We start from the raw sequence: 24,017 nt of genomic DNA on the forward strand, positions 1-24,017 counted from the left end.
TTCTCCACTCTTTCTCACCTCCTTCATTCTTATTTCCGCCTCCCTCTCTTACATCGTCGTGGCTCTAGTTTCCTTTCAAGATAATAAAAAAAACAACTGGAAGAAGAACAGAGAGAACTGCAGGAGGAGATAAAAAAGATGGAGGCGGCACTTAAAGACTTGCAGCTTGAAAGAAGCAAATTGGAGGAGGAAAAAAGTTAACTGGAAGAACACAATTTCAGGAGGGGGAAAAAAGCATGCATAAAAATCAAATACAAATCATAGAAAAACAAGATAACTGAAGATCAAAGTTAATCATTTACAATTAATTGAACCTCGTCAACCACGTTGCTGCGTTTTTCTTTGTATAAACTGCATGAAACAGGCCACTCTGTTTGACATTTTGTTTCAGTGAGATTCGATCTTAGTTCTCGGGCTGAGTTATTTGGTGAGTTAGTTCAAGGTTTATTATAAGAATTAAAAAAACATGCTTCCTGTTCACACAATGGTTTTATATCAGCACTTTAAAACACTTAAAAATACTTATATTAACGTACTAGTGCACAGAACTCCATCCACCCATCGTTTTCTGACTTGTTAGAACACCATCACTGCAATCCATAAACACACTCTGTCTGGCCTTATCATACAGCATTCTCTTGCTTGTGAAATACAAGCAGCTTGTGTTATACTGTTTGTGCAAAGACGTGGTTATTTCAACAGCTTAGGCAAAAAACTGAAGTTTGGAAATGCAACTCTGGCATTAAAAAGTACACACTGAAGAAGTGGTTGGGATTTTCATGTTTCTATTGACAATTGTCATATGTTCAAAACAGCAAAACAGCGGTTAGTCTATTCGTTTAAAAAGAGGTTACACACTGTACTGTACCAAGCACTGCTGTGGGGCCTCGTTACAAGGGGCGGGACCTAAGGCTTGGTTACAATTTGGGCTGCGCTGATTGGTTGATAACATCTGCCCAGCCTGTCAGCTGGAAGTCTTCAGATATCTCTCATCACAAAGAGCCACCGGTAGTCCCATCGGACATGAAGTCTAAAAAACACGCGGAGCCTTCAAACAACCACGGCTGCTGAAAAGGTAGTTTATTTTGTATATATATTTTTCTTTTACTTTTTTTTAATTGAAATTTCAAATTCAAGTAGTTTCGTTGGTTACGAGAGTGAAAACTACAATTAATGTCGCCGCGATGCTCTGATATTCTTTATAATTTTAGCGGTAGTGTAGAAAACTATAGACAATAGCATTTTCTTTCTTTCTTTCTTTCTTTTTTTTCAAATACAGCATTTGAAAGTAGAACAGTAGAAGTAGGACAGAAATTACTCAACCATATTTTCCCCTTTCTTTTAATTTTTTTCTGTTTTTTTTCTTCTTTTCTTTAACTTAAACGATTTAACCGAATAATTTTACATGAAGCTGGATGGGATTTTTTTTTTCGCCTGTTTTTACTAACTTATCAAAGAGCTGTTGCCTCCGTCAGTTCAACCACAAAAGAGAAGGGAGGGACACGGTGGCCCGGACCTGAGGATGGCAGCGGGTCCCAGGAAGCGGAGCTGCAGCGAGTCTGAGCCCGCAGACCGCCCACCGGCAGCGGCCAGAGATGCCGGGGGCAGCTCCGGGGTGACTCTGAAAAAACAGATCGGGCTCCTCAGCGCCTGTGGCATCATAGTAGGTAAGTCCATTCAGGTTTTTGGTTGTGCTCTCCTGCAAAGGAAAGACAACGTACAGACCATAATCAGTGAAGGTTATGCTCGTTTAATAAGCAAAGTCAACAGTGTTTTAACAAAAGCAAACGTTTCATATCTAAAGCAGCGATTCAGATGGGTAATCTTACTTGTATCCTACATCATTTTGTGACTAAACCATCGGGCCAAGGCTGAGTTCAGGTTGAGTTTAACTTTTATTCTGCTCAGTAATAACATATAGATATGTATATATATACATATATATATACATATAGATATGTATATATATTGAAAACCTTTTTTCCCTCTTGAAGCTTATTGAATCTACAAAAAAGATCAAATTTTAGCCAATCGAGGAATGCCAGGTTTAGGAGCATGGAGGCATTTTTTTCAGGGACATCAGAAACATCAAGCCTCCCTTTTAATTTGATTTCATTTTCACTCTCAGTCTATCCTGCACATGCTCTCTCCATTCATTTTGAGTGTCGAGGCAGCTTTTTGCTGCCAGCACCAGCACATACATGCACAGGGAGAGTGGGGGGGGTGAAAAGGTCATTTAAAAAAGCAATTCCGCTAATGGCTTTTCACCGCTGATAACAGTGCGATTTCCATTCCCATCACAAGCGTGGGTGGGTGGCTGGGGTGGGGGGGTGTCGCTGCAGCAACATTGACTAAAAGCAGCACCAACCTGATTTTGGTGTGTGTGTGTGAACTAAGATAATTATGCTCCAGCTACAAGCCACACTTTTGGATCTCTGTGGCGCCATCGCCGCCTCTAATTCTCATTTTCCAGGCAATGTATGAAGAAATTAGGCTCGGGAACTTTTGCACCTTTACTATAACGTAAGTAGCGGTGGCATTTGGTCCAGCATGACACATGTGATAAACGCATTTTATGTTAGTATGATTAGTATGATTCTTAGTATGATTCCTTCAGGCTCATCATGCCACTCAACCTGTGAGCGAAAAGTGATGCAGATTTGCTCGAGAACTGATTGACAATAGTGAGTGATAGAAAATTTTTTAACAGGGTAAAGGGTCAAAAAAGCCAACAGTTGTCCCCAGATGAGCCCTTCATCTGGGAGTGTGACAGAGATAACTTTTGGCTAAGTCATGCCTGTTGACACACAACCTTCCCAAGTGGATTTATTGTTGGAAGCTAAAGTCAGAGCTCTTCCAGTCGACCCCAGATAGATGCCATTCTGCAGATAGATGCTGTGTAGTTGAGAAGGTGATCATTGTAATTCATTTTCTCCGTGCGTTTGCACGTAAAATGTTGCCAGCTTTGACTTTTGTCTGCAAAGCATCCATCTCTGAGCGATCCCCTCGTGTGTTTTCCCCTCCCTTAGGAAACATCATCGGATCTGGGATTTTTGTTAGTCCTAAGGGGGTCCTAGAGAATGCCAGTTCGGTGGGGGTGGCCATCATCGTGTGGGTAACTACCGGACTCATCACAGCCATTGGTGCTCTCTGCTATGCAGAGTTGGGAGTGACCATCCCCAAGTCGGGGGGAGACTACTCGTATGTCAAGGACATCTTTGGAGGACTGGCTGGGTGAGAACAAATGGCGTTTGTCTCGTATGATGCAAAAAAAACCCAAAATGAGCAAAATTTCAATTGGAACTCAAAGACATAAGATGATTTTCAGGAAACTGATTTTAAAAAAGTACGATTTTGAAATGATTTGTGTTGCACAGTGATCACAGAATAACAAGGCGAGGCTGCAGCATGCCTTTTAGGATTAATGTTTGTAACATTATCATTGTTAACCCACATCCCATCTTTGTTGTCGTAGTTATTGTCACCATATAATTAAAACCTGAGATCCCAGAATGTTGACCCAATTCCATTCATTTCTCTTTTCTCCAGCAGTAATGCTTCACTGAATAACTATAATACTCTTTGCAAATCTTCCTAATTTTCACTGTAAACCAATGCATTTTATGACATTGTGTGCAGCTGTGTGCACTCATTAACCACAGTGCCCCCCCCCGACCAGGTTTCTACGTCTGTGGATTGCAGTGTTGGTTATCTACCCCACTAACCAGGCTGTGATAGCGCTCACCTTCTCCAACTACGTCCTGCAGCCCCTCTTCCCCTCCTGCCTGCCCCCAGACACCGGCCTCCGCCTGCTGGCTGCCGTCTGCCTGCGTAAGTCATCAAAAGAGATTGAAGAGTAGTGACAACTGCATAAGGTCAGTGTGCTAAAGATCACAGGTTATGATTCCACGCTGCCAAATTTACATCAGAAAGTAAATATAGATATGATGAATTTTTCTTTGATTTATACCCTCGGTGTGCGAGTAGCAAAATAGTAGCAGAATGGCTGTAAATGCAGCACTAAGAGGTAAACTATATCACTTTTTCAAATCTTTGACACATTATTACAAACTGCCATCTAGGACGTTACCATATAAAGTCAATTTTACATGTCATTTGTTTGAATATTTAAAGACTTTTTAAATAGATCAATGAAAAAGGATCTAGTATTTGCTTGATAATGTGGATCTGTGGAACCACAACTAGGTCAGAGAGTTTGTGCTTCACCTTGCTCAGTGTCTGTAAGTGTCAGATCCCACAGCAGCTTTGTTTCCTGATTTAAACCCACTGAACTCGTGGTGCGACTTGTTTCTTGTGTCTCTGACGTTTAACGAGGCGGCAAAGTAAAATACAGAGACAACCTTAATGATTTCAGTTTCCTGTGGCTGAAAGTCAAGCAGCCTGAACGGTTTTCATAAAGAAGTACTTAAGATGATGAGGAAAACAAATTCCCATGTGATGGGTGTGATATACTTAATCGTGCTCTTGCATTTGTTCTCAGTGTTGTTGACATGGGTGAACTGCCACAGCGTGCAATGGGCCATGTGTGTCCAGGATGTCTTCACAGCGGGCAAGCTTTTGGCCTTGGGCCTCATCATAATCATGGGTGCTGTCCAAATTTGTAAAGGTAGTATTTATTCTATTTTGTCTCTTTATAATCTTTTTCAGTTAGTGTACGGCGTTTCTGTGGCTTCTAACTAGGCTTTTTAAACTGAAGAAATGTCTGCTCCTTTTACACACTGACTGGTGATGAACAGAAAGGCAAAACGACCAAGTATCTCAGTAATGTGTTGGATCGGCGTGTGCTGCCAGAGCCGTTTCAGTGTGCCTTGGCGGAGATTCAAGAGTGTTGAACGCTACTTGGTGAGTGGACTCTGGGAGGTTCAAAGCGCTGTCCAACGCATCAGTCCAAAATGACCTGACGTGTGTTTATGCACCGCAGCCCCCCTGTTATATCCGTCTCTGTTATGGTATGCTTGCTGCCGGTCTGATCAGCTTCTGAACTGACATTCTGAGGAAGATTTGCTCATTTGTTTTTCACAGTCATTAAATGTGTGTCCTCCACAGTTCCTAATCCCTTTTACCCGTTTCTCACACCGATCTACATGCAGATGTTACTTCAGTCAGTACTTATCGTCTAACACTCAACACTTGAGCTGTCATTGTGACTGAAACTCCTGCCATCTGTGTCTCAATTATGAAACTTTTTTCAAGGTCACTCAGAACCTTCCTCTTACTAAAAAGACACATAATCTGAACTTGGCCTGTTCCATGGAGGATGATTGACTGTTTGATTGCTTCTTTGTACCAGGCTGTAGACTTCTGTGCATTTTGAGAACTGTGGGTCTCTGTGCATATCATTTTCGATATATGTAAAGTGTGTTTTTTGTTTTGTGCTGTTTGTTGTTAAAGGTTTTCTTGAGCCTTCTTTTTGTCGTGTCTCCCAGTTTGGAAATGACTGACTTAATGAGTGGGAGAATAGTCGTTTTCACCTGCCGCCACAGAGCGCTCGAGTTCCCTGTGACGCTCAGAGGATTTGCAATCTGACTTTAAAAGAGAGCTTAGTCGCATATATAGCTGCTCTTCGTCCCTCTCATAATCCACACGCACACGCACACACACACACACACACACACCACCAGGTCCAGCTCACAAACCAATGCTCCTGAATATCCCACTTTGTGTGGGATAAAAAAATATGAATGGCTCTTTATTCTTCTTCTTCTTCTTCTTCTTTTTTTCATCCTGGCCTTTTGTGCGAGCTGTTCTTTTTATGGTTGCTGTCCATGTGGTGATTGAATTGTGATTTGTGTGACTTTACTTTTAAACAGGATTGTTTTATTGAGGATGCTTCATTTCAGTCTGTGTCTCTCCAGCATTGGCTAACACGTGGTACTAGTGCTGTCGAGTTTAACTGCAGTTCTCTAACAGTGCAGATGTGTTTTATTGTGTTTCTACAGAGTACAGACGACTATTAGAACGGCGTATAGTGAAAACACATTTTAGCTAAGAAGTTGCAGTGGAAAAAAAACAAACAGAAATGCTTTTTCTTTTGTTGTGTCGTGTGTCACCCCGTTGCTCAAATTGCGGGGGTGAATGGAATACTGAAGCTGGTGGGTAAAGTTTCTCTTTTGGTTTATAGGCCACTATTACTGGTTGGAGCCAGCGCATGCCTTTGAGACCTTCCGTGACTTTGACGTCGGTCTCTTAGCTCTGTCATTTCTGCAAGGCTCCTTTGCATACGGAGGCTGGAACTTCCTCAACTACGTCACAGAGGAGTTAGTAGACCCAAACAGGCACGTGTACCCCTTAAATCCTTCCCCCTTTGCGATTGTAAGGATCAAACAGTATGGTGCTCGTGACATTCAAAAAGCTGAATTGCTGCCAGTAACTCGAATATGAGCTGCATGCAAATTATACCAGTCCTGTCTTTCATCCTTCAGGAATCTTCCGCGAGCAATCTTCATCTCCGTCCCCGTGGTAACCTTCGTTTATGTTTTTGCCAACGTGGCCTACGTCACAGCCATGAGCCCCCAGGAGCTGATGGCTTCCAACGCTGTGGCAGTGGTGAGGAAAGAAATCCAAATTTAGCTCAGTCGAAACAAGTCTGGTGAGGCATGTTTGAAACGCGTGTAGCTCGTATTTATAATTTTGTGATCGCCTGTAAGTCGAGGTTAACCATTGATCTGTCACGTGACCGTGACTGTAGCTCGATGTCTGAGCCTGTCGCTCTTTTGCGCTTCATTTGGAGACATCTTGATTAATTGCTGACCTTTAAAGTAAGTGAGTGCTTGAATGTTGTACTTGCTCTCTGCCGCTCTTCTCTCCATCTACTCCTAATTTTTCTCCCAGACATTTGGAGAGAAATTGCTAGGACTAATGTCATGGATCATGCCCATCTCGGTGGCGCTCTCGACCTTCGGGGGGGTCAATGGCTCCCTCTTCACGTCATCGCGGTCAGTTTGTCCTGTCCTGCTGTGCAGTGTGTCTTTTCGCCTGTGATTGCTGTGCCTTAACATTACTTCCCCGCTCATATTTCTGCCCTTCCTTGTGGTAAGGTGAAAGTGAGAAACTTTAAAGGAATAAAACCCCTCTTTTCTGGGACAACAAGCTAGATTTTTAATGTTGTAGAAAAGAAGGTTTGATAAAAGGGGGATTTTTTTTTACCATGCGGTTTTCAATCAACACCTCTGCCTCCATTATCACCTGAACTGTGTGCTTTCAGAGCTTTTCCCTCAGCTGGCAAGTGCACACGATAAGTAAGCGCCATCTGGCTCTGCTCTCAAGACTAAACCATCTTTGTTTCTGCCTCTCAGGCTGTTTTTTGCTGGCGCCAGAGAAGGCCATCTACCACGCCTGCTGGCCATGATTCATGTCAGGAGCTGCACTCCAATCCCAGCCTTGCTGTTTACTGTGAGTCATGACACAATGCAATTTCTGCATCTTCCTTTTTATTTAATTTATTTATCTATTTTTGTGCCATCTCTCCTACCCCAGTGCAAAAAATGAACTTCCTTGCCTCTCAACATTTTTAGTTGATCTCCACTCTGCTGATGTTGTGCACCAGTGACATCTACACCCTCATAAACTATGTTGGCTTCATTAACTACCTCTTCTACGGCGTTACTGTTGCTGGGCAGATTGTGCTGCGGATAAAGGAGCCCGAAATGTATCGACCCATCAAGGTAGAGATGCAAATTGTTTCTTTAGACATCTGTGTCATTCCTATTTTTCTCTGGCAAGACAAAGGGTTTGACTTGACTGTTTTTCATCAAAAACATACACAGAAAATCAAACTTTTTGTACAATCGACTTCAAGGTTAATTCAGTTTAAGAGCTTAATACCTTTCCTAGTTGCTAAGTTGCAAAACTGTAATGAAATGTGTGATATCTAACAACTTGGACTGATCGTTTTATTCCAGGTGAGCCTTGTATGGCCAGTGATCTACCTGCTGTTCTGGGCCTTTCTGCTGATCTTTTCCCTCTACTCTGAGCCTGTAGTCTGTGGTATTGGACTGGCCATCATGATGACTGGGGTGCCAGTATATTTTCTGGGAGTCTACTGGGAAAACAAGCCACAGTGTTTTGATAATGTTATGGGTAAGGCAGCATTGCAGTTTGACTTCGTGGCTTGTATACACACAAAGTACAGTATGTTGGACTTTTGGACCTCCCTCTGCTTATTCTAATGTTTGAACTTTGAGGTGTCTGCAAAATGCATTCGATGGAACTTCAGTGTGGTTCATTAGTAAACAGAGTTGAATGGGTTAAAGCAGGCTTCATATGTTCCTGGTATGTTTTTCTTTCCCAACTGTGTCCAGGTAAAATGACCCGTCTATGTCAAAAGCTCTGTTTGGTGGTCTACCCTGTGATGGAGGAGAAGCGCGAGCCATAAGGACCTCAAAAGAAAGTTGAAAATGGGAGGGGAAAAGGGAATAAGCTCTTAAATGCCCGACTCAACGTGCACACAAACAGTTGCTCGTGTGCACATATCAGGAGAAAGTAGAAGACTGGAAAAAGATGAGCGTTATAAAAAAAAAGAAAACGCAAGACTCGTTCTGCAACGTTTAACATGTTTATATTGTTTTCTTTAGTTTGAGTTTCATTCTGACCGCAATAGTTTCATTGTTGGATGAACTGCTTTGAGATGAAATATCTTTCACAGAAATACAAGCCACCAACACTTTCTTTCATTGTAGTATTTTAAACTTTGTCTTGTACAGTTAATGTGTTAGTCAGGGAGATTGTGGACAATGTGTAATTTCTTTTAATTGTTCATACTGTATATTAATACAATCTTCAAACTGCACTAACAGTATTTTATGTTTAACTCCAAATGTTTGTATTTTCTGCCAAAATACATTTGAATTCAATACATTAACATTCCCTTACACATACCAAGGCTTTTTTTTATTTATTTATGTAGTTCTGAGTATCTATCGATCTATTTATTAAGATAGAGATCTATTGAAGTTAGTGACAATACAATTTGAAAAAGACTGAACAAGTATGGATTGTTTGGAAGGGTTGCAGGAGAAAGCCTCTTCTCTCTAAAAACAACATGGCAGCACAGCTTAGGCTTGTAAAGTTAGATATGAACAAACTACAAGACTTCTGGGAAAATGTCCTTTGGACAGACCAGACCAAAGTGGAGATGTTTGGTCATAATGCACAGCATTATTATTGAAACCAAACACCTCATACCAACTGTCAAGCACGGTGGAGGAGGGCTGATGATTTGGGCTTGTTCTGCAGCCACAGGACCTGGACACCATCTAGTCATTGAGTCCACCATGAACTCCTCTGTGTACCAAAGTATGCTAGTCAACTGTGAGGCCGTCTGCTAAAAGCCATAAGCTAAAGCTTGGTTGAAACTGGGTCATCAGCAGGATGAAATAGAAAAGAAACAAGAAGTTGTAATGATCCAGCTGAAGTTCAGACCTCAACCTGAATGAAATGCTGTGGATAGGACCTTTTAAGAGAGCTGTGCATAAACGTATGAATAACATAACACACTCAAAGTTGCTGATACAGAAGGTAGTTCTACACGCTTTTGAATACCGGGGTGTATTTAGTGTTTCCTCTCATGCAATTTGGCTCAGTTTTTGTCATGTGTTGTACTTTCTTAATTTCAAGTATTAATTGTTAACGATCAGATAATTATTTCACTGTGTCCATTTTACTGATAAGCAAAACCTTAAAACCGAAATAGTGTTGTTGGTTTTTTTGCCTAACTTTTGCTCATTTTGAATTTCATTTTTACATTTTTGACGACTAGAATTAGGTTTTGGACGCATTTGGTGCCCTGCAAAAGAAAAAAAATGTGATGCCCACTTGTTTTCATTCAGTCTGGCTTTTCAGTAATTAGTGGGCCTCGTTGGCCTCATCAATGTTTCATCCCCTGGTTAGAGCACCTGCCATGGAGAAGGTGGAGTTCTCCCACAATGAGTGATCAAATTGCGGAAGTCTTGCACAGGTATGGAAAGCAGGGATGGTCAAGACAACACATTACAGCGACAAGGAAACTAGATGTGATGCCTTCAACATAAAATAATGCACTTGAGCGTCAGCTGTAAGAACATTTGATCAGGCCAAAAGAAAGCATGTGCACATTTCTATATAGTTCTGTGAGCTTGGCTGTCTTTTATCCTGATCCACCACAACCGTACAGCTCAAGGGACATTCTGTCAAACGAAAGTTGGGTCGATGGTGTGTTTTGCGAGGGTGTTTTCTAACATGATGCAGAGTCAACTTAAAATAGCTGTGCTGAGCAGTTTTCATAAGCTCCTTTTATTTCTATTACTTCAACTGTTGATCGCAAAAAAAAAAAGATCACAGGTGTACCTCAGTGCTTGTAACCACTTACTGATGAGGCGACGCACAATAAGTAACAGTGCTGAGTATACAGAATTATTTGTATTAGGTATTCTTGTGATTTGTCTCCTTTATCAAGTGAAAAAAATAATTACAAGCTGCGTAGAGCAAATTCACATTACATCATTACATATTACAAGTATTTTTTTTATATACATGGGGTGGCAACAGTATTTCCTGCTTTCCCGTGTTAAATGTGTCGCATAACAAGTGCCTTTAAATGGGTGAAACAGAGAATTGCATTTTTGTCGTCAGTTCCCTTCCATTTCACGTTATTTTTTGCAATACTGCAAATGCAGTTTGTCAAAGGGGTTTTATTTTTTAAAGCTCAACCCGGAAGTCACCTCATTAGTTTCGCTCTCTTGACACTAACTCCATGGGTGTACAGTATTTGGTGTTACAGCCAACTGACTACCGCCGAGTGTTGAAGGGGGCTGATTAACGGGTTTACTTTTTTGACTTCACTCAACAGTATCGAGGTACGTTGTCATTTGGTAGTACAAACCACTCGCCGACACAGGCTGCTGTGGTTAGTTAGCTAGCTCTCGAGCTCATCAGTCTCGTACACTGCTTGACAGCATCCACAAGGTTAGCTCGGTTCTGTCAGTTGGCTAGCCTCTGACTCCTTTCTCTGACCCGCATCAGAGACTGCGGGAGCGTGACGCTCGCTTGTCAGTTATATCGTTAACGTCGGCGTATTTACTACGTCACAGTCTTTTGCATAGAGACAGGCGACCGCAGTTTCCACGAAGACAACTCAGTCTGTTCAGCAGGAACAAAAGTGGGTTTGAAACTGGCAACATTGAAGTTTTGAATCATTTTTTTTGTGAACGCACCTCCTTAAATTGGGGTTTTTCAGAGCTCGTGAAAATGTTAAAATCCATTCCAACTCCGTATGAACTCTTATTAGCTTACATGCATCTTGTGGTGTGGTAACAGGAAGTGAAATACTCAGTGGCTCAGTAGATCTCTGAACGTGGAGTAGTTTGTTGTAATCTGTCAAACATCCTCACTCACCCATTCCAGCACCCTCTAACCTCCCTCTCTCTTTCTCTCTCTCTGTCTATCTGTCTGTCTGTCTGTCTGTCTGTCATATACATGCGCAGCCATGTCTCCATCAGTTCCCTTGCAGGAGATGATTCGGGCCATCAGGTCAGCCAGGACGCAGTGTGAGGAGCGGGGTGTCATTCAGAGGGAGTGTGCAGCCATCCGGGCACAGTTCAGACAAACCGACAACGGAGGGCGATCACACAACCTGGCAAAGCTGCTCTACGTGCACATGTTGGGCTACCCGGCGCACTTTGGTCAGGTGAGGGGATTTGGCTAAATCCTGTCATGAGTTTGCTTGGATTGAATGGGGCAAGTGGGTGAGAAACCATTAAGGCAGTGTTAGCTCACTTCACTGTGGCCCAGCTCCTACATCTGAAGTTCTGAGCCCTGTCTGACATTTGCGTGCATTAGTTTGTGTGCACAAGGAAATGTGTGAGCGCATGATGAACCTCTAGGGGAGACCACGAATCATCCGATCCATTTAGTATCTTAATTGCAAGGTTTTTCCCCTCTTGATGCAAACGTTATACTTCTTGGTGTTCTGTTATTTATTTTCTCATTTTCCATGATATTAAACCATTGTGAACACTGTAAACTTTAACACCCTGAAGCCACGTCTGTCAAAGCCAGTCAGTCGTCCGTTTTAAGTAGGCCACTGAATCCTTCCCAGCCCGGAAAACCACTGCTCCGGAGCTGACTCTGAGGAGACGCTTCCTCCAGGCAGTGGAGGCGTGAGCATTTGAAGTAACTCCACGTTTCACAGCGTTGTTGCTCTTCTCGCTAGATGGAGTGTGTTCGTATGATAGCCAGCCCTCGCTACAGCGACAAGCGGGTGGGATACCTGGGAGCCATGATGCTCCTGGACGAGAAGCAGGATGCAAGCCTTCTTATTACTAACTCCATCAAAAAGTAAGGACAACTGTTGACAGATGCTCTGTTGAAGACTGATGAGATAAATTGTGTTTATTCACACATAAGGGTATAAAAGTGTTAGTATGCAGCTTATACATGTGATATGTGCACATTGTGAGGAGGCTCAATTCTACAGTTTATAAGAATCTCTGCAAGAGAGCAAAGCAGCATAGAAGAAGTTTGGTTTGTTCACTTGTCCTTGTTTGTATACAGACTTACCTTGTTATCTGCATGCCTTTCTCTGTGCGTGTGCCGTTCAGTGACCTCTCCCACAGCAACCAGTACGTTCAGTCTCTGGCTCTGTGCACGCTGGCTTGTATGGGTTCTGCAGAGATGTGCAGGGATCTGGCACCGGAGATAGAAAGGCTGCTACGAGCCTCCAACTCCTACATAAAGAAAAAGGTGAGGGGCCTTCACCAGAACGTTCGAGAGTGTTTAGCAGGCAATTTCTGTTAAAGCTGCAGGCGACAGAACCATATTAGCTGCTATACAGCGTTTTTAAAAGAACAGCAACACACATTTCCCAAAAAAGTTGGTGGGGCGCTCTGTAAAAAGTATGATGGTGCCTTTAGAGATGTAAATAGTTACTAATGCACCCTCCCCCCCACACACACACGCACACACCATAGGAGATGCAGCCTTTTGTTCTGAGTGCTGAAAACAAGGCAGATGGTCCCTCTCCTCTTTAATCTGAAGAATGTGGGGCGTCTGCTATTTTCTGAATGGATTTCACATTTGAAATCGGCTGACCATAGAACAGTTTTCCACCTTGCCTCAGTCCATCTTAAATTAGCTTTAGCCCAGAAAAAAAGATGGCAGCTTTTCTGGACCATATCCACATATGAAGTGTGTTCACAGACCGTGAGTTCCAGTAGTTTTCAGGACAGACTTTTTGATGATACTATTTACTGTTGATGATGGGATATTTCCAAGTCTCAGCAGTTTTGAGTTGAGGAATATTATTCTGAATTGTCCCGCAAGCCGAACCTCTGCCCATCCTCAACTCTGTGAGACTCTGCCTCTCTAAGGTCCTCTTTTTATAGCCAGTCATGATGCTGACACGCTGCCATGTTCCTCCACCTGTTTCTTTTCAGCCCCACCTTTTTTTCCAGCCTTTTGTTGCCCCCATCCCGACTTTTTTAAAGACATGTTGCTCTTAGTGTTTTTCATTCAACAGTCAAATGTCTCCCTTTCAACATTCGACACGTTTCTGATGTGTTTTCTATTGAGAAAAATGTCTTGGTTTGTTGTTTTTTTTTTAATTTACATTCAAACTTTTTGGGAATCGGGGACCGTTTAAGATTTCCAATTGATGACATCTCCCTTCTCCACTGAATCTTTAGGCTGCTTTATGTGCCGTTCACATCGTGAGAAAAGTCCACGATCTCGGAGAGCTTTTCGTTCCCGCCGCTCGCTCCCTCCTCACGGAGAAGAATCACGGTGAGTAGATCGGTGACGCATATCAGCCTTGTCCCACGGATGCTGGTGCCAGCACGTCTTTATCTACATGTATCCGCAGGTGTGTTACATGGCGCTGTGGTGCTCATCACTCAACTATGTGAGCGGAACCCAGAAACGCTGGAGCGGTTCAGAAAGGTATGAGGGACGCGCACACGCCCCGACTCGGTGCGGAAACGTGTGTTTTAATGTGTTTGTGGCTCGTGTTTTCCAGTCAGTGCCGGATCTAGTTCAGATCATGAAAGGCCTGGTCATCTCTGGGTATTCCCCGGACCACGACGTGGCAGGAGTCAGCGATCCCTTCCTACAGGTACAGCGTTAGATTTACCCGTTTCTGTTTCACTTCCCCAAAAAGAACTTCCTCGGTCGATTAGAGAGCGTTTTTCATTTGACCGACCCTCTGACAGAGTGGACTGAGCTTTCTGAGGTGAGGAGTGTTTTTTCTGAACACTGGGAGGGAGAATTGACAGGAAGTGGCCCTGAGTGCTTCTCCTCGGCTCACATCTGAAACGAGTGGTCTGATTACTCCAGTGTTCACTTGTTTTTTCACTGCCGGTTCAACTTGTCGTCCGTGTGTTCCCTCTCTTCTGCCTCCCTCCTCAGGTGCGCATCCTGAGGCTCCTGAGAATCCTCGGCCGCAACAACGAAGTAGCGAGTGACGCTATGAACGACCTCCTCGCTCAGGTCTATCATTCGCTTTCACCTCCGAACACCATCGCTTGACCGATGTTCTGTTTTACTCCAAATAATGGGCCTATTTGAGAGTTTCCCTCGAGGAGGACTTTCCCCTGACTGATTGAATTTGAATGACCTTTGTCACTTGTTAGCTGAGTCAAACATTGATATTCATTCCAAAGAAGGGCTCAGATGTTGTTTTTTTTACCTGTGGTTGTAGGACTGATGGACTGTAATAACGTGCGAGTTGCTTTGCAGGTGGCAACCAACACAGACAGCACCAAGACTGTGGGGAACGCCGTGCTGTACGAGACTGTGCTCACCGTTCTCGACATCAAGTCGGAGAGCGGCCTCAGAGTAAGTCAGCGACACTTCACACCGCATTCATTCAGGGGCGATTAAAGCTGCTGAGTTGATTAACAAATGCACATACGCTTCATTTAACTTGCTCTGCAGGTTCTGGCTGTGAACATCCTGGGAAGATTTCTCCTGAACAATGACAGAAACATCCGGTAAGTGCTGCTTTCCTTCCTGATACAACACTTTCACTTAAGTTTCTCTTTCCCCTTTAAACTTCAGCGCCATCCGCCCCCCTTCTGCCTGCATCTCTTAGGGTCACGTTGCCTTCCCCATTCCACGTGGCCAACGGCAAACTCAGTGCTGCCAAAGAGATAAACGTCCTCCCAGCAGGCTGTTGTCAATAATTGCTTTCCCCAAAGCGTTTCCTCTTAAGCCACCAGAGGGTCGCCGTCTGCCTCATCCGTCTGATCTCTCAATTTCAGCAGCGAGTGTAAAGGCCTGTTGTAGATTCCTAGAGGTTTTAGTTGTGTTACCGTTGTTTTATAGTGTGTTTTCATAGGGGCCTTGTGGTCAGACAGGTCTGCCTGGTTTCCTCATGCAAGGCCTCTGAATCGCTCTGTGACTCAGGGGCAGTAATGAGACTGTTTCATTCCCGTCAGACCTGCCTGTCTAGATAACGTCTCTCCTGTCCCCGCATAAATATTTGATCAGTCAATGAGTTATTTCAAGTGGAAAGATCAATTATTTATCTAAGGAAGTAGAGGAAATAGAGTTTTTTGCAGCTGCGCTGTCAATTAATCTTTGTTAGAGGATATTTGAAAGTGAGTTGAGGAGGTGATTCATTACTTCTTTATGTTTTGGGCCTCTGCGTGTTCTCACTGGCGCAGGCCTCGGTGAATTCAGCTTACGTTGCGTCTGCATAATGCAGTTCCAACTTAAAGCTTCCCATCTTTATTTTCGGCAGGTACATCGCCATGACGTCTCTCCAGAAGATCGTCGGGACAGACCATATTGCAGTGCAGCGCCACCGAGGAACCATAGTAGACTGCCTCAAGGACCAGGATGCGTCCGTCAAGAGGTGACTTTGCTCTGTTTGTCCAACACAGCTGCGATTGCACAGATGTTAAGGAAACTCCATGACCATGGATTTCATTCAAAGTAGACGACATCAAATGCCAAAACACTTTTTTTTTTATGATTCCATCAAAGAATCTTGAATTTGATGGCAGAAACACATCTCATGGAAGTTGGGACTCGAGCTGCTCAAGAGCCCAGGGTCTTCTTTGTCAAATATAGCTTTTCATTACGCACGATATGTTTTAAACAGATGAAAGGTCTGGACTGCAGGAAGGCAGTCCTTTACTACGCAGCTTGTCGTTTAGCGTTGTCTCGCTGAAATATTGAAGGCCTTTCCTTAAAAAGATGGGATGCATGTCTTTTATTGGCTTCATATGGCTTGTATTACTTTTATTATTCAATGTGTAATTACCAAAGGGCACATAAGCAGGGGTGTGTTATCCTGCTCTAAAATGCCCGACCAGCTTGTAAACGATGACTCCTGCGGTGGAAATAAACGTGTGAACGTCTTCAGTCTGTGGTCAGCGGAGAATTCTCTGAGCCATTTTCACCTTTATTACCCCTCGCCCATCCAGGCGTGCCTTGGAGCTCTCCTTGGCTCTGGTGTCAGCCTCCAACATCCGCTCTATGATGAAAGAACTGCTCCTCTTCCTCTCCTCCTGCCCCCCCGAGCTCAGGGCTCAAGCTGCCAGCGGCATATTCAACGCTGCCGAGAGGTACGTGGGCTGCTGCAGACATGTTCCTCTGTACCAAAGCACTTCTCTCCGGATAAAGTGCCCTGAGATTGAGATTACATGAAAGTGGATTGAAATAGTGAACACACAGAAACCAGCACACATACTGTTCGGTCATGCGTGTGAATAGATTTGACGCATTGTTGTGGAATAAAAAAACAACCCAAACAAAAGGGATCCAGCTGTTGTGCTGAGGCTGTAACAACAGGCTCTGTGCTCACATTATGCTGCACACAGCTCCGTGTCTCGGCCTCCACTCAGTGATGTTCCTTCGCAGCTCACATTGTGACAATGACGAGCTTGTTGCTAACGCACAGTATTCAATGACATGATGCACTGAGCTGCTGGTGTTTGTATGTAGGCAGTGACAGGATGCAGATGCAGTAAGTTTTCTGTGTGTGTTGCTCACCATCCACTGAGTAATCACTGAGCTGGCTGTGTGTGTCTGTGTCTCTGTCAGGTATGCACCCTCCCAGCGCTGGCACATAGACACCATCCTGCATGTCCTCACCACGGTAAATGCAGACCGAACCACTCACCCTGCTGTGTTTTATATATCGGCTCCTCACATAGACTGTTTCTAAAAACGGATGCTGCCTCTGGGTCTGAAAGGTTCCTTTAAGAGCCAGCAAAGCGCAGCTCTGCTAATTGCTAACATTTTCCTAAAAGGTTTAGAATCTCAGTCGCAAAAAAAAAAAATGAGACTGCTACAAGATAAAATGTCAAACTTGAGCAGAGAGCTCAGTCGATTACCTACTGTAAACGAACACAATCTCAGTCATTTTCCCGACTTCCGGCTGAGTAATCACTGCAGGACATTTTTGTTGGCACTTCTGGAACTCATCTGTCACATTCCTCTTTAAAATAAAACTCTCGTGATTGCTGTAAAAGCTAAGAAACACAGCGATGTCTCAAAATGACGGAGCGTAAACAGAAGTGTACGGAGAGAGTAAGATTAGAGACGGGCCGCAGCTTTTGGGCCGTATGAATTGTTATGGAAATGACACTCAGGGCGAGGTCATTGTGTCTGGAACAAAATACACAGTGACCCAGATACTTGAACAAGCTGTCGAGCTAATGAAATTTACTGTGTGTGTGTGTGTGTGTGTGTGTGTGTGTGTGTGTGTGTGTGTGTGTGTGTGTGTGTGTGTGTGTGTGTGTGTGTGTGTGTGTGTGTGTGTGTGTGTGTGTGTGTGTGTGTGTGTGTGTGTGTGTGTGTGTGTGTGTGTGTGTGTGTGTGTGTGTGTGTGTGTGATTACCACTTTGACAGGCAGGGGGTGACGTGAGAGATGAAACCGTGCCCAACCTGATTCAGCTCATCACCAACACCTCGGAGCTGCACTGTTACACCGTCCACAAGCTCTACCGGGCTCTGCTCACAGACATCTCTCAGGTCTGTGTGTGTGGGGGGGGGGGGGGGGGGTTTGGCCTCAAAGGAACACTTCATCTGTCTGAAAAAGGTTGTGAGGACATGATAATGAACCCAGGAAGGGAATGATTTACCATTTAAATGGAGAATGTCAGTTCAACATAAAGAGAAGGAATAAATGACTCCAGCGTAGCTTTAGTCTTGATTTATAACAAATTCTCGCCTTTTTTTTCTCTTTTCTCTCTGCTGTTTGTTGTTTCCTCAGTAGAAACATAGATCTAATCGCAGGTCATGATCATTTTGCTGTCAGATAAGCGTCTTTAACAGTCCCGAAACAAACAGCGTTGGTCTTGTTTTACAGCAGCGAGAATCGCAGGGCTTTTCAGTTTGAAACCAGCTGATGGAACCAGGTTTATTTTTGGATCCGAGTCAAACGAGCAGCTGTGTATTCATCCGCAGAGTGGTGCAGATCCCCCCCCCCATCTTCCACCGCATTAACTTCCTGAGGATTCTGGCAAAATTGATGCGTCAGACAGTTTTGCAAAGCGCTGTTATTCTGCGTTTGAATTTTTTGTGAGCGAGCCGCGGTTTACTGAATGCAGCATGTGTGTGCGCAGCCATCTCTGGTCCAGGTGGCCTGTTGGTGCATAGGAGAATACGGAGACCTGCTGCTGAGAGGAGAGTGTCAGGAGACTGAGCCCGTGCAGGTAAACAGAGCACAACAAACAGGCAACACTTTCACATGACACCAGAACACAAACAACACTATCAAGGCTATTAAAGCAGGTCAAACGCAGCCAGCTGATGCAGTTGGGAAACAGTTAAATCCTGCATAAATATGCTCAGCTGGACTCAAATTGGCTTAGGCGCTAAGAATAATTTCTGTTCTGGGCTATGAACCGGAAATAATGGAAGAAGTTTGTAACGGAGAGTAACCATAGAGATGTCGTGCCTCTCTTTGTAATAACGGTAAAAATACAGGATTATATGAAATGTACAGAAGTGGAAAGCTGTCCGATTCATTGCTTAACATGTGTACAATGTGCCGCTTGCTAAATAGTTTTTTAAGGTTTTTTGAGGTTGTTGATCATGATGAGCAGAGAATCGGACATAAGTGAATAAAATCGAACCTTATGGTCTGCATGTTTGTCATTTACTGAAGTAAATGCTGTCAAAGAATGCCAGAAGTGGATTTCTAGTGTTGATTTGGAAACAAAAAACTGGGATTGCGGCTTTTCAAAATCGGCATTGACGTTGTCTCTCGATCAGGTCTCCGAGGACGACGTCCTGGACGCCTTGGAAACAGTTCTGCAGTCTCACATGTCGTCCCCGACAACCAGAGGCTTCGCTCTCACCGCCACCATGAAACTGAGCACACGCATCACTGACAACGTGGAGTAAGTAAAAAAGAAAAAACTCCTTTTGTGTCTGTTAAAAGGTTCATTTTCTCCCGGCAGATGGAAAAACAACACATCAAAATGCAAAGTTCTTGAATAGTGATAAGTCTTAGACTTCTTGTGTCGTGAGAGTTTTATGCAAATACCTCTGAATAAGACTAATTCTAATACGTTGCTGTTATGTCTCTGATTCTTTTTCATCCCTGCACCCCTTCCAGTCGCATCAGAAGCATCGTCAGCATCTACGGCAGCTGCATAGATGTGGAGCTCCAGCAGAGGGCAGTTGAATACAATGCACTCTTCAAAAAATATGACCACATGAGGTAGGGAAAGAGGAGGATGATGCCAACTTTTCCTCTTCTGTCCATGGAATATTCCCTAATAAGAATGAGGCGTCGTGCGCTTTTTGTCCTCCTCCATGTTGCATGTTGGAGAATCGGTGAGACGGTCCTTGTTTCCACAGGGCAGCGGTGCTGGAGAGGATGCCTGTGATTGAGAAGAACTCTCCAGGTCACACCAACGGGGAGGCAACGGGGGAGACCATCAAGGAGATCCGACCAGCTCAAGTGAAACAGGGAGGGGTGGTGCTGCCACAACCGCCTGCTAACCAGGTACGCAGCCATGGCACAAAAACAGTCGGGGTGACACTTTCTGCCCCTAATTCTGTCTAACTGAAGCATACATTTGATGGTTCTTCACCAACAGTTGAACTTTGTCCTCCTCCCCCTGCGTTACTTCAGGTGTGCGATCTCTTGGACTTGCTGGGTGGCTCTGAGGAGCCACTTCAGCCCAGCCCAGCAGTAGGCAGCACAACTCTGCCCGTTAATACCTCCACCACGGCCGGAGGAGCCCTTCTGGATCTGTTGGGTGGCTTGGATCCCACTCCCCTAACATCAGGTCTGCCGCTCAGATACACACTCGATCAACTGCAAAGACTGACAGGGAAATATAAACACGAGTGCGATGATTTTGGTCTTGGAAATGGAAAAATGCTGCATTCAAGATGTTGGAACTTGCTTGAATGTGAATAAGAGAAGAGGGGTGCATGATAAAGCTTCTTTTTGGGGTTTTTTGTCTTGTGAATGTTGGTTTTAAATGAATGCAACATTTTCTAATAGCTGTTTTCCATAGCTCCCACAGTGACCGTGTATGAGAAGGACGGTGTGACTCTGACTCTGAGTTGTGAGCGGCAGTCAGACACAGGCCTGACGGTCACGCTCGCAGCCTCCAACTCCTCCGACTCAGACATCAGCAGCTTCACCCTGCAGGCTGCAGTGCCCAAGGTTCGCCCATGTGACATTTACATAACACATTTACATCAGTTAGTCCCACCATTGATGTTGGTGGACACTCATCTCTGAGGACACAATTAAACCTGAATTCTATATATAGTATATAGTTTTGGAGCAACGTAAGCTGCCATTTGCCATCTTTTTCAGGGACGATCTTGCTCATTTCAGTGGGCCAACAGCCAGGTTTCCATTTACTCGTGAAGCAAATCTGCTGCTGTCTTTTGAAAAGCCGCAAATAAAGAAACGGGAATCAAACTCGATTCCATTAACTGGTTTGAAGTGACTGAACCAGACTGCGCAGAGTCGCCAGAGGGTGGCAGTGCAGGCTACATTGCGAGTTGTCGTGATTCAGTGAAACGAGTTTTCTTAACCATGCAAAGCAAAAATAGGCAGTGGAAGTTCAGAAATGAACCTCCCACAATGCAACATGCCAAAAATGCAAACACAATAGCAGACAATAGACGACTCCTCTGCAACACAGGCACAAAGATTCCACCAGAGCCGTGACTTTGTTGTAAAAGTCTTTTTAAGCCCTCTGCCACTCCCACCCGGCGTAGTCATTTCCTTGTAAAGCATTAAGGGAAAGATGAAGGATAGTAAACTTTGTCAGTTGCATAGTCATAAGAGAAGGGAGAGGGATTAGCACGTGACATGTGTGCACTCTGACTGCTGCCTGACAGAGTGATGGAGCCACAGCGAGTTAGAGCTCTGAAACATGGAGCGTGATGATGCTAAAAATACAACCGCTTAAGTCCAGTGTCGAACGAGAACAGCCAGGTTTCCATTGCTTTGATTTAGAAGACATGACTAAGTAAAGGGGATGGAAACAAATACTGGAGAAAACTTCCATTGACACAGAAGAACAGTTTCTACACCTGTTAAAGTCTTTTTGTTTGTTTGTATGCGTGTGTTTTTCTGCCTGTTTTGAAGACTTGACACACATTAGGGAGGATGGAAATAACTTGTGAACTGCATCCGACCGAACAAAGATTAAAATGACATGACTCACCACCTGCCTCCGGTCTGGAGCTGGCAAACAAAAAAAAACTTTAAGGACAGCTACTACTTCTACTGAGCCGCAGCCACTGGCAACATTTCCTGTACCGACACCTGCTGATGGCACAAACCAGTCAATGTTCTCCCTTTTTCTTAGACATCCCCTCTCAGATTCAGGTTTTGTTATGGAGTCTCGGCCATCCTTCTAATTGAATGCAGAGTCTGAGTGATTAGCCAGTCGAAGCCTTCTGCTTGTATCCATATGACTCGCACTATCCCTGCTGTTTGTGTGCTAACGGGGAAGTAAAATCCTGGCCACGCCCCTGTCGGCAGTGGATGTGACCATGTGTGTGTTGTGGTGCTTTGAACTTCAAAGCTGCATTTGATCCCCCTCCAGAGTGTGCAGTTACACATGAAGGCCCCCAGCAGGGACTCGCTTCCTGCGCGAGGTGCAGCTCAAGTGACTCAGATGGTGGTGCTGAACAACCCCAACAAGGTGGGCCTGCAAAATGCAAACACACATATAAAGCTGCCATTTCCATGTGTGTGAGTGTAACTTGTAATCAGTGAGGGGGGGGGGTGAATTCTCTTACAGCCTACAAATGTCTTGTAGTTGACAGAAGCAGTATTTTACTATAATCCCACATAAAGCAGAGTTCTGTCTTACCTCTCAGGTTAATCTGAAAATGAGGGTTCGCATCGCTTATACCAGCCAAGGATCAGCCGTCCAGGATACAGTCCAGATTGACTCCTTCCCTGGTCTCAACGCTGCCGGACACTGACGGCAGCCGGTCAGACTAACTTGGAACGGATCAGTCGGCAGGACCTCTCGCATGCCAAGGGTGTTCCTGCTGTCTCTTGTCTGAGAAACACTGTTCCTTCACAGGAAATCCCCTCTTTTTAGGAGTCTCGTGGGTTTTTTTGTGTGTTTTTTTTCTACTTATCTGCATCAGACACGCATGTCAGAACGGCTCACATGTAGGATTCTGCAGGTAAGACGCGGGTAAACAAACCAGTTTTTTGGAGCGGGTCACGAGGACGACTCTTCACACAAACTGTGCGGCGACACACCGTTGTTCCTACAGTACGCCACTTAGATTTCTGCACAAATATGACTTCAACCACCAGATCTTCACCACATTTTGGCGCAAGCAGACAGCGTAGATATAACATCCCACTCAGCTGAGACAAAGACGCGTTCCATTCTTAAGGCCACTTCACTACAATTTCTTTCTTCTATTTTTTTAAGAAGGTATTCTACCAAAAAATTGTTAAGAGAAACAAAAGTATATTTTTATGTCACTTCTTTAACCGGATTATCTGCTTTTGCGTGAAAATGTAATGATGGAGATCATATTTATGGAGAAGCGTACAATTATCTTAAGGGGTTCAGACTTTTTAAAACAAAACAAAAACTCTGTACAGTTCCAAGAAATTAGTTTACAAACTACTACTGATTGTATTTAATGTGTGACAGCTCGAGTTCTCTGTTTTTGTGGCTTCGGTCAGCCAGTTTCAGCCACTATATCATTTTCACTCAAACACCACTCCATTTATACTCCCTCGAAAGTTAGATCCTTCTCAAGATATTTGTCTTTCCCCTCTTTGCACTGTTAAAAGTAGATAAATACTAAGACATGAGCCACTACTCCTTCTGTTTTTTGTTTTTTATTTGTATCTATTCCACTTTGCTTTTAATAAGAACACAAATGCATCAGTTTTAGATTAAGGGGTGGGAGATTTTAAACAGAACCTTTTGGGCTGCCTTTTCGTCTCTGTGTGACAGCTCAAAATAACCCACTCGTTCATCTCCTGATTCATTCCCCTGTGCCTTTTATTACTTGTTTTTAAAAAAGAAAATAATTGTATTATCTTTGGAGGCCAAGAATATCAAAGTGTAAATTATGCTAATAAGATTTCTGTTTTTGAATCCCACACAAACAACACTTTTCCTGACATATCTACTGTTTACAGATGCTTAAATCCGACTCATTTAGGAGCACCGATATTTAAAAAAAAGATGTTTTTAAGATATTAAATGTGTAAGCACAATGAAGAGGTTTAAGCGGAAGCCTCGGTTGTTCAACAAAGTGCTATAAAAACATGACCATCAACATTAGCGTGAAACCAGCATGTTAATATTTGTCTGATGAATCCTTCATTACATGTTCACAGAGCGGTTTCAAACACTAGGTATGAGATCTCGGCCGTGGTGCTCCAAAGAGATGTCAGTAGAATCTACTCCGCTTTGTATCACTATCAACATGTAACGACCAGAGAGAATATTCTGTCATCTCATTGGATTGTTCTTGATTATTCAGTCTTGGAATAAAAGAAATACTCAGGAAATGTTTTGGTTTTGTGTCTGTGCTCGACCGGTGTG

General features: G+C 43.8%; 2 protein-coding genes across 3 annotated transcripts; both read left to right on the plus strand.

Annotated features, from left to right (window-relative positions):
* Positions 1-995: 995 nt before the first annotated feature.
* slc7a8b (solute carrier family 7 member 8b) lies at positions 996-10,816 on the plus strand. The gene is given in 13 exon segments (XM_072362983.1): positions 996-1,075; positions 1,476-1,667; positions 3,030-3,234; positions 3,680-3,831; positions 4,502-4,627; positions 6,143-6,296; positions 6,444-6,567; positions 6,853-6,956; positions 7,317-7,413; positions 7,536-7,685; positions 7,923-8,100; positions 8,322-8,410; positions 10,763-10,816. Coding segments are annotated over 12 exon segments (1,578 nt in total). The 5' UTR covers positions 996-1,075; positions 1,476-1,522.
* On the plus strand, positions 10,742-23,983 carry ap1g2 (adaptor related protein complex 1 subunit gamma 2). 2 transcript variants are annotated; one of them, XM_072363107.1, is made up of 22 exons: positions 10,742-10,853; positions 11,481-11,683; positions 12,209-12,333; positions 12,597-12,738; positions 13,680-13,776; positions 13,856-13,932; positions 14,009-14,104; positions 14,398-14,478; positions 14,728-14,826; positions 14,926-14,981; positions 15,734-15,847; positions 16,422-16,562; positions 17,041-17,095; positions 17,851-17,973; positions 18,567-18,660; positions 19,223-19,346; positions 19,565-19,669; positions 19,810-19,957; positions 20,087-20,243; positions 20,478-20,629; positions 22,032-22,130; positions 22,309-23,983. In XM_072363107.1, exons 2-22 carry the CDS (start codon positions 11,483-11,485, stop codon positions 22,414-22,416), a joined length of 2,394 nt encoding a protein of 797 aa, XP_072219208.1. In that variant the 5' UTR covers positions 10,742-10,853; positions 11,481-11,482; the 3' UTR covers positions 22,417-23,983. The 2 variants fall into 2 exon arrangements, with proteins under 2 accessions (XP_072219208.1, XP_072219207.1); XM_072363106.1 differs by having other exon boundaries at positions 18,567-18,656; positions 19,219-19,346.
* Positions 23,984-24,017: the final 34 nt, after the last annotated feature.

This window comes from Leuresthes tenuis, unplaced genomic scaffold (assembly GCF_036924035.1).
Source record: "Leuresthes tenuis unplaced genomic scaffold, fLeuTen1.0.hap1 SCAF_14, whole genome shotgun sequence".
In the NCBI taxonomy this organism is placed as follows: Eukaryota; Metazoa; Chordata; class Actinopteri; order Atheriniformes; family Atherinopsidae; genus Leuresthes; species Leuresthes tenuis.

Excerpts from the sequence above, each read along its gene's own strand:
- ap1g2 (XM_072363107.1), top strand. The coding sequence starts at position 11,483 with ATGTCTCCATCAGTTCCCTTGCAGGAGATGATTCGGGCCATCAGGTCA. Across the intron at positions 11,684-12,208 it reads ACCCGGCGCACTTTGGTCAG|ATGGAGTGTGTTCGTATGAT; the intron begins GTGAGGGGATTT and ends TCTTCTCGCTAG. Across the intron at positions 22,131-22,308 it reads TGCTGAACAACCCCAACAAG|GTTAATCTGAAAATGAGGGT; the intron begins GTGGGCCTGCAA and ends CTTACCTCTCAG.